The sequence below is a fragment of the Lethenteron reissneri genome, unplaced genomic scaffold (assembly GCF_015708825.2).
Source record: "Lethenteron reissneri isolate LAM-NWPU_2019-01 unplaced genomic scaffold, ASM1570882v1 scaffold_160, whole genome shotgun sequence".
Classification (NCBI taxonomy): domain Eukaryota; kingdom Metazoa; phylum Chordata; class Hyperoartia; order Petromyzontiformes; family Petromyzontidae; genus Lethenteron; species Lethenteron reissneri.
In genome coordinates, this window is record NW_026891333.1 from 368 (window position 1) to 17,459 (window position 17,092).

Sequence of the window (17,092 nt, forward strand, 5' to 3'; positions counted from 1 at the left end):
GTGGGCGAGTGAGTGGGCGAGTGAGTGGGCGAGTGAGTGGGCGAATGAGTGGGCGATTGAGTGGGCGAATGAGTGGGCGATTGAGTGGGCGAATGAGTGGGCGAATGAGTGGGCGAATGAGTGGGCGAATGAGTGGGCGAGTGAGTGGGTGAGTGAGTGGGTGAGTGAGTGGGTGAGTGAGTGGGTGAGTGAGTGGGTGAGTGAGTGGGTGAGTGAGTGGGTGAGTGAGTGGGTGAGTGGATGAATGAGTGTGTGAATGAGTGGGTGAATGAGTGGGTGAGTGAGTGGGTGAGTGAGTGGGTGAGTGAGTGGGTGAGTGAGTGGGTGAGTGAGTGGGTGAGTGAGTGGGTGAGTGAGTGGGTGAGTGAGTGGGTGAGTGAGTGGGTGAGTGAGTGGGTGAGTGAGTGGGTGAGTGAGTGAGTGGCTCACCTCTTGCGGATGTACATGAAGGAGATTCCTCCTCCAGCCAGCAGGATGATCACCATCATGGAGATCCCAATCACGTGACCTGCAACATCACCACCACCATCACCTCCAACACCAACATCACCACCATCATCATCATCAACATCGTCACCATCATCAACATCACCAATATCATCATCAACATCACCACCATCATCAACATCACCACCATCATCACCACCAACATCATCACCACCACCATCATCATCATCAACATCACCACCATCATCAACATCACCACCACTATCACCACCACCACCATCACCACCACCACCATCACCACCATCACCACCACCACCATCACCATCACCACCACCACCACCACCATCACCACCACCACCACCACCATCACCACCATCACCACCATCATCACCACCACCATCACCACCATCACCATCACCACCACCACCATCACCACCATCACCACCACCACCACCACCACCGTGTGGGGAGGCAGCTGCCTTACCCATCATGCCCAGGTCCTTCTTCTGCCCTCTGCTCCCCGAAGACCTCTGGGCGTCGGGCAGCACAGGAGACAGCCGGGGGGGTGGGGGTCCCCCAGACAGCCCCGTGAGCTGGGGGGGAGACAAAGACAAAGGTCACCCGGGTAGCCTCGAGCAGGGCTGCAGGGGCAAGTGCTGTCAGTAGCGAGTAGCAGCAGCGCCCATCTCCACACACAGAGATGTCACGGTGAGATCTCGTACACATCTCCACACACACAGAGATGTCACAACTAGAGGCTACACATCTCTACACCCACTCACCACCACCCCCCCCCCACTCACCAACCCCCTTAAACCACCACTCACCCACTCACTCACCAGCCCCTCACCACCCCACTCACACTCACTCACCAACCCCCTCAAACCACCACTCACACTCACCACCCCCACTCACCCACCACCCACTCACCACCCACTAACACCCACTCACCAACCCCCTAAAACCACCACTCACCCACTCACTCACCACCCCCTCACCACCCCCTCACCACCCCACTCACACTCACCCCCCACTCACCACCCCACTCACACTCACCCCCCACTCACCACCCCCACTCACTCACCCTCCACTCACCACTCACTCACACTCACCACCCCCCCCCCACTCACCACCCACTCACCACCCCCCCCCCCCCACTCACACTCACCAGGCCCCCGCTGGGTGTAGTAGGTGAGTAGCTGGCCTGGCCCCCCACTCCGGAGTCCGTGGGGGGGTCTCGCAGGATTGGGGGGCCCCGAGTTCGGGGGGCCCAGGAGGAGGAGGAGGAGGGGGGAGGGGGGGGAGATCGCTCCACCTCCATGCGCGACGTCCCACCATCTCCTACAGGCAGCGCACACAGGCAGAGTGCCCTGGGGGGTGAGTAGGTGAGTGGGTGAGTAGGTGAGTGGGTGAGTAGGGGGGTGAGTGGGTGAGTGGGTGAGTAGGTGTGTGAGTGGGTGAGTGGGTGAGTAGGGGGGTGAGTAGGTGAGTGGGTGGTTGGGTGGTTGGGTGTGTGGGTGAGTGGGTGAGTAGATGAGTGGGTGAGTGGGTGAGTGGGTGAGTAGGGGGGTGAGTAGGTGAGTGGGTGGTTGGGTGTGTGGGTGAGTGGGTGAGTAGATGAGTGGGTGAGTGGGTGAGTAGGGGGGTGAGTAGGTGAGTGGGTGAGTGGGTGAGTAGGTGAGTGGGTGGTTGGGTGTGTGGGTGAGTAGGTGAGTGGGTGAGTAGGGGGGTGAGTGGGTGAGTGGGTGAGTAGGTGTGTGAGTGGGTGAGTAGGGGGGTGAGTAGGTGAGTGGGTGGTTGGGTGTGTGGGTGAGTGGGTGAGTAGATGAGTGGGTGAGTGGGTGAGTAGGGGGGTGAGTAGGTGAGTGGGTGAGTGGATGTGTGGGTGAGCGAGTGGGTGAGTAGGTGAGTGGGTGGTTGGGTGTGTGGGTGAGCGAGCGAGAGGGTGCGTGAGTAAGTGGGTGAATGGGTGATCGATTGGCTAGGCTTGTTGAGAGGCTGGGTCAGTGGTTGCCTGAGTATGAGTGGCTCAATGAGTGGTTGAGTGGGTGGATGAGTGGATTAATGAGTTAGCAAGTGGGTGGGTGAGTCAATAAGTGGGTGGGTGGCCGAGTGAGTGAGTGGGTGAGTGAGTAGGTTAGTGAGTGGGTCGGCGAGTGAGTGTGTTAGCGAGTGAGTGAGTGGGTGGGTGGGTGAGTCACTGGGTGGGTGAGTGAGTAGGTTAGTGAGTGGGTGGGTGAGTGAGTAGGTTAGTGAGTGGGTGGGCGAGTGAGTGTGTTAGCGAGTGAGTGAGTGGGTGGGTGAGTCACTGAGTGGGTGGATGAGTGAGTAGGTTAGTGAGTGGGTGGGTGAGTGAGTAGGTTAGTGAGTGGGTAGGTAAGTGAGTAGGTTAGTGAGTGGGTGGGCGAGTGAGTAGGTTAGTGAGTGACTGGGTGAGTGAGTAGGTTAATGAGTGGGTGGGTGAGTAGGTTAGTGAGTGGGTGGGTGAGTGAGAAGGTTAGTGAGTGGGTGGGTGGGTGCGTGAGTAGGTTAGTGAGTGGGTGGGCGAGTGAGTGTGTTAGCGAGTGAGTGAGTGGGTGGGTGAGTCACTGGGTGGGTGAGTGAGTGAGTAGGTTAGTGAGTGGGTGGGTGAGTGAGTAGGTTCGTGAGTGGGTGGGCGAGTGAGTGTGTTAGCGAGTGAGTGGGTGGGTGGGTGAGTCACTGAGTGGGTGGATGAGTGAGTAGGTTAGTGAGTGGGTGGGTGAGTGAGTAGGTTAGTGAGTGGGTGGGTGAGTGAGTAGGTTAGTGAGTGGGTGGGCGAGTGAGTGTGTTAGCGAGTGAGTGAGTGGGTGGGTGGGTGAGTCACTGAGTGGGTGGATGAGTGAGTAGGTTAGTGAGTGGGTGGGTGAGTGAGTAGGTTAGTGAGTGGGTGGGTGAGTGAGTAGGTTAGTGAGTGGGTGGGCGAGTGAGTGTGTTAGCGAGTGAGTGAGTGGGTGGGTGAGTCACTGGGTGGGTGGGTGAGTGAGTAGGTTAGTGAGTGGGTGGGCGAGTGAGTGTGATAGCGAGTGAGTGAGTGAGTGGGTGGGTGAGTCAATGGGTGGGTGGGTGAGTGAGTAGGTTAGTGAGTGGGTGGGCGAGTGAGTGTGTTAGCGAGTGAGTGAGTGGGTGGGTGGGTGAGTCACTGAGTGGGTGAGTAGGTTAGTGAGTGAGTGGGCGAGTGAGTGTGTTAGCGAGTGAGTGGGTGGGTGAGTGAGTAGGTTAGTGAGTGGGTGGGTGAGTGAGTAGGTTAGTGAGTGGGTGGGCGAGTGAGTGTGTTAGCGAGTGAGTGAGTGGGTGGGTGGGTGAGTCACTGAGTGGGTGAGTAGGTTAGTGAGTGAGTGGGCGAGTGAGTGTGTTAGCGAGTGAGTGGGTGGGTGAGTGAGTAGGTTAGTGAGTGGGTGGGTGAGTGAGTAGGTTAGTGAGTGGGTGGGCGAGTGAGTGTGTTAGCGAGTGAGTGGGTGGGTGAGTCACTGGGTGGGTGGGTGAGTCACTGGGTGGGTGGGTGAGTCACTGGGTGGGTGAGTAGGTTAGTGAGTGAGTGGGCGAGTGAGTGTGTTAGCGAGTGAGTGGGTGGGTGAGTGAGTAGGTTAGTGAGTGGGTGGGTGGGTGAGTCACTGGGTGGGTGGGTGAGTCACTGGGTGGGTGGGTGAGTCACTGGGTGGGTGAGCGAGGAGGTTGTTGTTGTTCCTGAAGATTTACAAGGTCAGCAAAGTTCCTCTCCGCCCCCACTAAGCCTCCCTCCTCCTCCTCCTCCTACCCCCCCCCCCCTCCAGCATCACGTGACTGCACCTTCTGGTTGGCTTCCCGTGCTTTACACTCCCACCCAACACCAGCCCCAGGAGCAGCACCACCATCACCACCACCATCACCACCATCATCACCACCACTATCACCACCACCATCACCACCATCATTACCACCACCACCATCACCACCACCACCACTATCACCACCACTATCACCACCACCACTATCACCACCACCATCATTACCACCATCATTACCACCATCATTACCACCATCATTACCACCATCACCACCACCATCATTACCACCATCATTACCACCATCATTACCACCATCATTACCACCATCATTACCACCATCATTACCACCATCACCACCACCATCATTACCACCATCATTACCACCACCACCGCTACCACCACCACCACCACTATCACCCCCATAATCACCGCCATCACCCTATCACCATCATCATGAGTGTGAGTCTGTGTGTGAGTCTGTGTGAGTCTGTGTGTGAGTCTGTGTGTGAGTCTGTGTGATTCTGTGTGAGGCTGTGTGTGAGTCTGTGTGACTGTGTGTGAGGCTGTGTGAGTGGCTGTGTGTGAGACTGTGTGACTATGTGTGAGGCTGTGTGACTGTGAGACTGTGTGTGAGACTGTGTGAGTCTGTGTGAGTGGTTAGCACGCTGAGCTATGAACCCGTCGACCCGACATCGATTCCCGCTCATGGACAAATAAAAACACTAAAATATTTCGACCGGTTCTGAGCCTCTCCCTCCCGTGTTGTTGTTGGCTGCCTCAAGTGACAAGCCGCTTTCCCGGCGGCAGCCTCCGTGTCCACGAGCTGGTGGTGGTGGTGGTGGAGTGAAGATCGCTCCTCAGTGGTGGACACCCACCCACCACCTCGTGTGCCAGTGACCTGCTGCACCTAGCCTGGCACAGCAGTCAACCCACAGCACCTGCTGGGTCTGTCCCGTGACCTGCACCTAGCCTGGCACAGCAGTCAACCCATAGCACCTGCTGGGTCTGTCCCGTGACCTGCACCTAGCCTGGCACAGCAGTCAACCCATAGCACCTGCTGGGTCTGTTCCGTGACCTGCTGCACCTAGCCTGGCACAGCAGTCAACCCATAGCACCTGCTGGGTCTGTCCCGTGACCTGCACCTAGCCTGGCACAGCAGTCAACCCACAGCACCTGCTGGGTCTGTCCCGTGACCTCCTCCTGCACCTAGCCTGGCACAGCAGTCAACCCATAGCACCTGCTGGGTCTGTCCCGTGACCTGCTGCACCTAGCCTGGCACAGCAGTCAACCCATGGCACCTGCTGGGTCTGTCCCGTGACCTGCTGCACCTAGCCTGGCACAGCAGTCAACCCATAGCACCTGCTGGGTCTGTCCCGTGACCTGCTGCACCTAGCCTGGCACAGCAGTCAACTTATACCACGTGGGTCTGTCCCATGACCTGCACCTAGCCTGGCACAAGGCGCCGTGGTGACGTCACCGCCCCGCTCGGTGACTCGGCTGTTGTTGTTGTAGCCGCGTGCGGTCGTCGTAACGGCGAGAGCCCATTGGCTGAGCCGCGCTGTTGTTGTCGCCTCTGATTGGTGGAGGAGCAGCAGGGAGGCGGAGCCACGATGGGAGGGGTCCCCCCTGTCACTAAGCGGCTGAGAAGCCGTGAGCCGTGTCAGTGTGTGTGTGTCAGTGTGTGTGTCAGTGTGTGTGTCAGTGTGTGTCAGTGTGTGTGTCAGTGTGTGTGTGTCAGTGTGTGTGTGTCAGTGTGTGTGTCAGTGTGTGTGTGTCAGTGTGTGTGTGTCAGTGTGTGTGTGTGTGTCAGTGTGAGTGTGTGTCAGTGTGTGTGTCTGTGTGTGTCAGTGTGTGTGTCTGTGTGTGTCTGTGTGTGTGTCAGTGTGTGTGTGTCAGTGTGTGTCAGTGTGTGTCAGTGTGTGTGTCAGTGTGTGTGTCAGTGTGTGTGTGTCAGTGTGTGTCAGTGTGTGTGTCAGTGTGTGTGTGTCAGTGTGAGTGTGTCAGTGTGTGTGTCTGTCAGTGTGTGTCAGTGTGTGTGTGTCCGAGTGTCTGTGTCCGAGTGTCTGTGTGTGTCTGTGTGTGTGTGTCCGAGTGTCTGTGTGTGTCTGTGTGTGTCTGTGTGTGTGTGTGTGTCCGAGTGTCTGTGTGTGTCTGTGTGTGTCTGTGTGTGTGAGTGTGTGTGTCCGAGTGTCTGTGTGTGTGTGAGTGTGTGTGTGTCAGTGTGTGTGTGTCTGTGTGAGTCTGTGTTGAAGTGGTGAGCGGCAGTGCAGCGCTTGCCACGCTGAACCCGCTAACCCGGCGACCCGAGTTCGATCCCCGCTCACGGCCAACACCGGTGACGATTCTCTCAACCGGTCCTGGGCCTCCCCTAGGTCGACTCAGCCTCAACATGAGTACCTGGTGTAGTGCAGTAAACATCGCTCGCACTGGGGAGACAAAGGCGGCCGGGCGTGGTGCTGGCCACCCACCCCCTCTCATGTGCCGTGCCGGCCTTCATAGGTGCTCGCTAACAGCACTTGCCTCAAGCGCGTGTGTGTGCGTGTGTGTGCGCCGATGACTGGTACCAGCGGTGTCAAGATCGGCCTCTGTGGGGGAGGCTCGTGAAGGACGCTACTGGGCAGTTGGAGGCAGTCGCCCTCCAACAACAACGGAGGGCGGAGGAGCGACGCTCACAACAACGAGCGGAGCGCCGGGTGGCTAAAGCACAGCAAGTTGGCACAGTAGGGGGCACAGGTGGTGCATCAGCCAGTCATCTCGGTCATCTCGGTCAGTCGACCCGTGGCACCTGCTGGGTCTGCCCCGTGACCTCCTGCCAGCGGGCGTTCGACACTTCACGTGGTAGCCTCAAGGTGCACCTGGCCTGGCACAAGCGTCCTGGTGACATCAACCCCGACACTCAGGTGATGTTGTCAGTTTCCGTCCGTGAGTGCCAACTTCCATAACCCGTCAACAAGCTGCTGCTGCTGCTGCTGCTGCATAAACAGCCCTCACAGTCCTGGACAAAATGCCCTCCCCCCTACAGACCTTCACGCCACGCCAGAGGTCGCAACCGGGCACCCGATACCCGTACCCTACCCGATAGCCGGCTACCCGGGTACGGGTAGCCGTTTGCGACCCTGGTGCGGCCGGGTACGGGTAGACCGTGAGTCACTGGTGAGTCACCGTTTGTCACTCATTTCGGGTAGGGTACGGGTAGGGAACGGGTACGGGTACCCATTTGCGACCCTGGTGCGGTGGGGTACGGGTACGGGTACGGAATCAAAACCCGTTTGCGAGCTCTGCGCCACGCTTACACCCCCATACGCAAGACGCCACCCGGTCACGCACAGCTCATGCCAAGCTACGCCCGTGCTCCCCCCCCCACACACATCGCTCCGTGACAGAAGCTTTCAGTCCTCCTTCACGCCGCTGTGCGGACATGGAGCTGCCTCCCTGGACACGTTGTCGGCCAGATCGCCGATTCCCGGTCTCTGAGGCCTTCACGTGCCGAGCGCCACACAGACATCGCCAGCGTCACCACACGCCGTGCCGGAGTGAGGCTACGAGCGGCAGTGGAGCAGTTAGTGTGCCGAGGAGATGTCGTAACGTCTGATGTGGCTGCTGTGAGTGGGTGGGTGAGTGAGTGGGTGGGTGAGTGGGTGAGTAGGTGGGTGGGTGAGTGAGTAGGTGAGTGAGTGAGTAGGTGGGTGGGTGAGTAGGTGGGTGGGTGAGTGAGTAGGTGGGTGGGTGAGTAGGTGGGTGGGTGAGTAGGTGGGTGGGTGAGTGGGTGGGTGGGTGTCACCAGTGAGTAGGTGGGTGAGTGAGTGAGCGAGCGAGTGAGTAGGTGGGTGGGTGGGTGAGTGAGTTGGGTGGGTGAGTGGGTGAATGGATGAGTGAGTAGGTGGGTGAGTGAGTAGGTGGGTGAGCGGTTGGGTGAGTGAGCTGGGTGGGTGAGTGGGTGAGTGAGTGGGTGAATGAGTAGGTGGGTGAGTGAGTAGGTGGGTGAGTGGGTGAATGGGTGAGCGGTTGGGTAAGTGAGTGAGCGAGCGAGTGAGTTGGGTGGGTGGGTGAATGGGTGAGTAGATGGGTGGTTTGGTGAGTGAGTGAGTGAGCCGGGTTCTGCCTGTACCGGTGCACGGGGTGAGGGAGCAGTAGGCCCGGTGAGGCCCGGGGGAGCCCCCCCCCGTGGGGGAGCCCCCCCCCACGGGGGAGCCCCCCCCCACCACGGGCGCCACGTAGCACCAGGGCCTCGGCGCACCGTCCGGGTTCCGGCAGAAGTTGTGGTCTCCCACTCCTGGGGGTGGACACACAAGCAGAAGAGTCGTCCTCCTCCTCCACTATCACCACCACACCTCCAACACCACCACATGTCCACCACCACCACCACCACACGTCTACTCCTCACGCTCACTCACACACACAGGCTCGTTCGCTCAAAGACACACTCGCTCACTCACTCATATACACTCACTCACGCTCACTCACACACACTCGCTCTCACACACTCACTCACTCACTCGCTCACACATGCTAGCTCACTCACACACTCACGCGCTCACTCACACTCTCACTCGCTCACGCGCTCACTCACACTCTCACTCACTCACAAACTCGCTAGCTCACTCACTCACACTCTCACTCACTCACAAACTCACTAGCTCACTCACTCACACACACACTAACTCGCTCACTCACGCTCACCCATGCTCGCTCACACACTCACTCACTCACACACTCGCTCACTCACGCTCACTCACACACACACTCACACACTCGCTCACTCACACACAGACTCACACACTCACACACACTCACACACTCACTCACTCACACACTCACACACACTCTCACACTGCTTTTCCACTGTTGTGTTTGGGTGGCGAGGGGGGGGTGCATAGCGTGGCAGGGCCCCCCAGCCCCCCGCACCGCACAGCCCCCCACACCACACACAGCCCCCCACCACACACAGCCCCCCACCACACACAGCCCCCCCCACCACACACAGCCCCCCACCACACACAGCCCCCCACCACACACAGCCCCCCACCACACACAGCCCCCCACACCACACACAGCCCCCCACCACACACAGCCCCCCACCACACACAGCCCCCCACCGCACACAGCCCGTACCCGTGTCGCCATCGGGGTGCCGCTGTGTGTCGTAGTCTCTGCTGACAACGGCTCCCCAGTTGAGGCAGCGTCCCGACCCGGCGGTCGTCGACTCGGCGCCACGGTACAGCTCCCCCCGGCCCTCCACGCAGCCTGCAACGACAAAGCTACACCGTGTAGCCACAACCACCACCACGACCACCACCACCACCACGACCACCACAACCACCACCACAACCACCACCACCACCACGACCACCATCACCACGACCACCACGACCACCACGACCACCACCACCACCACGACCACCACGACCACCACGACCACCACCACCACGACCACCACGACCACCACGACCACCACCACAACCACCACCACGACCACCACAACCACCACCACGACCACCACAACCACCACCACGACCACCACCACGACCACCACGACCACCACCACCACCACCACCACGACCACCACGACCACCACCACAACCACCACCACGACCACCACAACCACCACCACCACCACCACCACCACGACCATCACCACGACCACCACGACCACGACCACCACCACGACCACCACCACCACCACCACCACGACCACCACAACCACCACCACGACCACCACAACCACCACCACGACCACCACCACGACCACCACGACCACCACCACCACCACCACGACCACCACGACCACCACCACAACCACCACCACGACCACCACAACCACCACCACCACCACCACCACCACGACCATCACCACGACCACCACGACCACGACCACCACCACGACCACCACCACCACCACCACCACGACCACCACCACGACCACCACCACCACCACGACCACCACCACGACCACCACCACCACGACCACCACGACCACAACCACCACCACCACCACGACCACCACCACGACCACCACCACCACGACCACCACGACCACAACCACCACCACCACCACCACGACCACCACCACGACCACCACCACCACGACCACCACCACGACCACCACCACCACGACCACCACGACCACCACGACCACCACCACGACCACCACCACAATCACCACCACAGCCACCACCACCACAACCACGACCACCACCACCACGACCACCACCACGACCACCACCACGACCACCACCACAATCACCACCACGAGATCTGCCAACCAACTATCTTAATAACTGCGGCTATAGAGATAACAGGCTTGTGTACATTGGTGCTGCTGACGATTACGTAATGTTACCGCCACAGTGTGTTGTGTGTGTTTTGGCAGCCAGGGAAGTTAAACACTAAACATTGTTGACTGCTTGCTGCTGCTGGTGGTGGTGTGAAATGTAGCTTATGTAAGACACAGGCTTCGTGTGTCAGTGTGCGTGCCAGTGAGTCTCTGTGTCAGTGAGTCGTTGTGTCAGTGTGTGTGTGTCAGTGTGTGTGTCAGTGTGTGTGTCAGTGTGCGTGTCAGTGAGTCTGTGTGTCAGTGAGTGTGTGTCAGTGTGCGTGTCAGTGAGTCTCTGTGTCAGTGAGTCTCTGTGTCAGTGTGTGTGTGCCAGTGTGTGTGTGTCAGTGTGTGTGTCAGTGTGCGTGTCAGTGAGTCTGTGTGTCAGTGAGTCGTTGTGTCAGTGTGTGTGTGTCAGTGTGTGTGTCAGTGTGCGTGTCAGTGAGTCTCTGTGTCAGTGAGTCTCTGTGTCAGTGTGTGTGTGTCAGTGTGTGTGTGTCAGTGTGTGTGTGTCAGTGTGCGTGTCAGTGAGTCTGTGTGTCAGTGAGTGTGTGTGTCAGTGAGCGTGTCAGTGAGTCTCTGTGTCAGTGAGTCTCTGTGTCAGTGTGTGTGTCAGTGTGTGTGTCAGTGTGTGTGTCAGTGTGTGTGTCTGCGTGTGAATGATTCTGTGTCAGTGTGTGTGTGTCTGTGTGTTTGTCAGTGTGTGTGTGTCTGCGTGTGTGTGTGTCTGCGTGTCAGTGAGTCTTTGTGTCAGTGAGTCTTTGTGTCAGTGTGTGTCTGCGTGTGTGAGTCTGCGTGTCAGTGAGTCTTTGTGTCAGTGTGTGTCTGCGTGTGTGTCAGTGCGTGCGTGTCAGTGTGTGTGTGTGTCAGTGTGTCTGCGTGTGTGTGAGTCTGTGTGTCAGGAGTCTTTGTGTCAGTGTGTGTGTGTCTGTGCTTGTCTGCGTGTTTGTCAGTGTGAGTCTTTGTCTCAATTATGTGAGTCTGTGTTTGTCAATGTGTCTGTGTGTGAGTGAGTCTGTGTCAGTGTGTGTGTGTGTGTCTGTGTGTCAGTGTGTTTGCGTGCGAGTCTTTGTGTCAGTGTGTGTCAGTGTCTGTGTGTCTGCGTGTGAGTGAGTCAGTGTGTGTGTGTCTGCGTGTGAGTCAGTGTGTGTGTGCCTGTGTTTGTCAGTGTGTGTGTGTCTGCGTGTGTCTGTGTGTGTCTGTGTGTGTTAAAAAAAACAACACACTCTGTGTGGCCTTTAAGGGAAAACAGAATAAACGTTTCGGGCATTGACCATTCGGTGTACACTCAGTCTCACACGCTCACCCACCGACCCACTCGACTAGAAAGACAAAGCTCCCCCAGGTAGCCTCTAGCAGGGCTGCAGGGGCAAGTGCTGCTAGTAGCGAGTAGCACCACCTATGATGTACACGCAGACAAAGCTCCCCCAGGTAGCCTCTAGCAGGGCTGCAGGGGCAAGTGCTGCTAGTAGCACCACCTATGATGCACACACAGACAAAGCTCCCCCAGGTAGCCTGCAGCAGGGCTGTAGGGGCAAGTGCTGCGAGTAGCACCACCTTGCCCGGCCGCCTTTGTCTCCCCAGTGGCGATGTTTACGACTCACCGCACCGGGGTCATCATAAAAGGCTGAGTAGACCTAGGGGAGTCCCATGACTGGTCCCCACCCATTCACAGACCACCAACTCAACACTAACGACACTGTGTGTGACAATGGGCAACGTTTCGGGCAATGGCCCTTCATCATGACACACTGACACACTCACCCACCTACTTAATCACTCACTCACCTACTCACTCACCAACTCACTCACCAACTCACTCACCAACTCACTCACCAAATCACACTCCCCCAGAATATTTAGTTTTCCTGGAGGAATCCGATGAACGATACAGCGATTTTTCACAGATGTCCATTTCGTTAAAAACACCCAACTCACCAAATCACACACACGCACTCACCCTCACTCACTCACTCACCCTCACTCACTCACCCTCATTCACCCTCACTCACCCTCACTCATCCACTCTCCCACTTACCCTCACTCACTCTCACTCATACTCACCCACTCACCCACCCACTCACCCTCACTCACTCACCCACTCACTCACCATCCCACTAACTTTCACTCACTCACCCACACACTCACCCTCCCACTTACCCTTACTCACCCTCACCCACTCACCCTCACTCACTCACCCACTCACTCACCCTCCCACTTACCCTCACTCACTCTCACTCACACACACGCTCATCCTCACTCACTCACCCACTCACCCTCCTACTTACTTTCACTCACTCACCCACACACTCACCTACACACTCACCCTCCCACTTACCCTTACTCACCCTCACCCACCCTCCCACCCACTCACCCACCACTCACCCACCCACCCACCCACTCACCCACCACTCACCCACCCACCCACTCACCCACCCACTCACCCACCACTCACTCACCCACCCACTCACCCACCACTCACCCACCCACCCACCACTCACCCACCACCACCCACCACAGTATTCACCGCCAGTGTAACAACACTGAATGTGTGCGGTCTCAACAGTGACATCATCAGATCGAGGGTCGTGGGCTGTGGTTGTAGCGCCACTGCGGGGGGAAATTCCACGTTCCCGTGACGGGAGCCAGTACATCCACCGAGGGCCCACAGAGCGACACGGAGGGGCGGCGATGGACGACAACCTCAGGGCAGGGAACTCGGGAATGGCGGCAGAGTTCAATTGTTTGAAGGCGTCTCGCTCTTTACCAGTCAGACTCCATCAGAGGGCGTCAACAACAACAACAACATCGCTGTTGCAGCAACAACAACACAACATCAACAACAACAACATCGCTGTTGCAGCAACAACAACACAACAACATCAACAACAACATCATCGCTACAACAGCAACAACATCGCTGCTGCTGCAGCAACAACAACATCATCGCTGCTTTTACAACAACAACATCAACAACAACAACATCATCGCCTCTTTTACAACAACAACATCAACAACAACAACATCATCGCTGCTTTTACAACAACAACATCGCTACAACATCAACAACATCGCTGCAACAACCACAACAACAACATCGCTGCAACAACCACAACAACATCAACAACATCGCTGCAACAACCACAACATCAACAACATCGCTGCAACAACCACAACATCGCTGCTTCTGCAGCAACAACAACATCGCTGCTTCTGCAGCAACAACAACATCGCTGCAACAACAACATCGCTGCAACAACCACAACAACAGCAACAACATCGCTGCAACAACCACAACAACCACAGCAGCAGCATCAGCAGCAGCAGCAGGAGGCGAGAAGACTTCACCGCTCGTCACGAAGCGTCCGTGCCACTCGCAAACAAAGACCCGCGCACAGAGACGGCGTCGTCGCGAACGCCACCAGCGGCAATGTTGTTGTTGTTGTTGTGGTTGTTGTTGTTGATGTGGTTGTTGTTGTTGATGTGGTTGTTGTTGTTGATGTGGTTGTGGCTGTTGTTGTGGTTGTTGTTGATGTGGTTGTTATTGTGGTTGTTGATGTGGTTGTTGTTGTTGATGTGGTTGTTGTTGTGGTTGTTGTTGTTGATGTGGTTGTTGTTGTTGATGTGGTTGTTATTGTGGTTGTTGTTGTTGATGTGGTTGTTGTTGTTGATGTGGTTGTTATTGTGGTTGTGGTTGTTGTTGTTGTGGTTGTTGTTGTTGTTGTTGTTGTTGTGGTTGTTGTTGTTGATGTGGTTGTTGTGGTTGTTGTGGTTGTTGTTGTTGTTGTTGTTGTTGTTGTTGTGGTTGTTGTTGTTGTTGTTGATGTGGTTGTTGTGGTTGTTGTAGTTGTTGTTGTTGTGGTTGTTGTGGTTGTGGTTGTTGTTGTTGTTGTTGTTGTTGTTGTTGTGGTTGTTGTTGTTGATGTGGTTGTTGTGGTTGTTTGTTGTGGTTGTTGTAGTTGTTGTTGTGGTTGTTGTTGTTGTTGTTTGTGGTTGTTGTGGTTGTTGTGGTTGTTGTTGTTGTTGTTGTTGTTGTGGTTGTTGTGGTTGTTGTTCACTAAAACTTACCCGCTACGGCTGCGGCCGCCGGTCCAACTTTTGCCATCATCATCGCCAACATCATCATCGCCAACATCATCGTCGCCATCAGCAGCTGTGGCACTGCCATCTCGCAAGGACACTCGCCACTAGAACAACGTCAACTTTTAAAGTTGAACAACAAAACTTGTTTTTGTTTAAACTGAAACTTTAATTTGTATCTGTCGCCTCCCGTCTGAGGCGATGCGGCTGCTGCTGCTGCCGCCGCCACAGCGCGCCCTGCGGTCTGTTGAAGCCGGCTCGAGCTGGTAAACAATATGCTAATGAGGGTCAGCGGGGGGGGGGGTTGGGGGGACCCGCCAGCCAATGGGGTGCGAGTACGAGCCCAAGCAACGCGACGTGATTGGCTGGCGGCATCCGCGAGCCTCATTTGCATACCGGCTTGGCGTCCCCCCCACCCCAGCAACACGTGACGTCATCGCAGAGCGAGCGGCAAGGATGAGGGGAGGGGGGGCGACGTCACGACGCACAGGGGGCGACAGCGGGAATTTAAACTATGACGTCATGACGTACAGCGGGGAGTTCGAAATGTGACGTCACGACGCACAGGGGGCGACAGCGGGAATTTAAACTATGACGTCATGACGTACAGCGGGGAGTTCGAAATGTGACGTCACGACGCACAGGGGGCGACAGCGGGAATTTAAACTATGACGTCATGACGTACAGCGGGGAGTTCGAAATGTGACGTCACGACGCACAGGGGGCGACAGCGGGAATTTAAACTATGACGTCATGACGTACAGCGGGGAGTTCGAAACGTGACGTCACGACGCAGAGGGCGGGGACAAGTTGAGGGACGACTGGACGGTGACGTCACGACGCAGGGGGAGCGAGAGCGGGAATTTAAACCATGACGTCATGACGTACAGCGGGAAGTTCAAAACGTGACGTCACGATGCAGGGGCGAGAGCGGGCATTTAAATGATGACGTCATAACACAGAAAATGTAAACGGTGACGTCACGACGCGGGGGATTTTAAATGGTGACGTCACGACGCAGAGGGAGAGGTGACGTCATAGCGAGAGAGTGTAGCGTCGTGTGGATATTGATTTTAAGTTTTCGTGGCTGCAGAGATCCATACTCTCTGGTTCTTTGGGTAAAGTCACGTGGGTAGACAAATACATAAAATCACGACGTTTCCATTGCAACACAAGCAATCATCATCGGGTGGGAAAACCACGGCAATGATTTTTTTTTTTAAATAAATACAACACAGAGAGCCGGCTAACACAACAGTCACATTTAGCAATCATGGACAAAATAGAATACAACAACAAGATTCAGGAACTACTCAACGATGGCAGCTATACAAAAGGATTTTGTAGATCTTTTTTGTGACCCCAGCAATGTAGGGTAAGCTGATGGTCTTGAAAGGCTCCTCAACAGGATCCTTCTTGATGGTTGGAGTGATGGCTTTGCGGATTGTGTAGTCGGAGTAACCATTAGCCTTAGGAGCTTGGCGTACGTGTTTGAGTTCACTGGCAATGTGTTCCTGGTCGGAGATGCATTGGGCTCTATGGTGTAGAGTCTTGATGAGGGAATTCTTCTGGGATGGATGGTGGTGGGAATCCGGTTTTAGGTAAGCATCCGTATGGGTGGCTTTCCTGTAGACAGAATGGCTCATTGAACCATCAGGTCTCCTTTTAATTAGGACATCCAAAAAGGGTAGCTTGCCATCTTTTTCGACTTCCATGGTGAATCTGATGGCTGGGTGTATGGAATTGATGTGGTCGAGGAATTGGTCTAGAGCAGGCGGGCCATGTGGCCAGATGACAAAAGTGTCATCTACGTACCTCTTCCACAAGGTCGGGCGTAGAGTGGCAGTCTGGATGGCGTCAGTCTCAAATTTCTCCATGAAGACGTTGGCTACAACCGGAGATAGGGGGGAGCCCATTGGGGTGCCCTCAGTTTGCTTGTAGAAAGTTCCATTCCAGGTGAAGTATGTATTGGTTAAGCAGTGTCTCACCAGGGGGGGTACCCCAGCATTCAGTCCTTGATGAACCAAGTCTTCAATGATTGCGATGGTGTCAGGCACAGGCACCTTGGTGAACAAGGAAACCACATCAAAACTGACAAGCAGGTCGTCTGGGGACAGGGAAATTCCCTTGATTGTCGATACCAGGTCAGTAGAGTTTAGTACCGCAGAGGTGGTTTTTCCAGTGAAAGGACGCAGGATTTCAGACAAAAAACGAGCCAGTTTGTAGGTGGGGGAGTTGATAGTAGAGACAATGGGTCGAAGAGGTGTATCTTCTTTATGTATCTTTGGCAAGCCGTATAATCTTGGTGGCCTGGCTGCAGAAGGTTTCAACGAGAACTGGTTGGCTTGATCAATTAATGCGGTTGAATCAGAAATGATTTTCTTGGTTTTAATGACGAGGCTGTTGGTGGGGTCTCTTAAATAGACGCTCCAAGCTTGGGGTGTTTCATTCAGACGCGGTCTTCTCG

The 17,092-nt window shown here is 56.0% G+C and overlaps 1 protein-coding gene across 1 annotated transcript; it reads right to left on the reverse strand.

The window, feature by feature from the left end:
* Positions 1–429: 429 nt before the first annotated feature.
* Positions 430–14,882, reverse strand: LOC133362734 (phosphoinositide-3-kinase-interacting protein 1-like; the record flags this gene model as incomplete). The annotated part of the gene is made up of 6 exons (XM_061581662.1): positions 14,614–14,882; positions 9,345–9,476; positions 8,341–8,505; positions 1,616–1,788; positions 932–1,040; positions 430–508 (listed from the first exon to the last, which is right to left on the reverse strand). Coding segments are annotated over exons 1-6 (758 nt in total), but the record flags the coding sequence as incomplete, so codon positions are not given.
* Between the last annotated feature and the right edge of the window lie 2,210 nt (positions 14,883–17,092).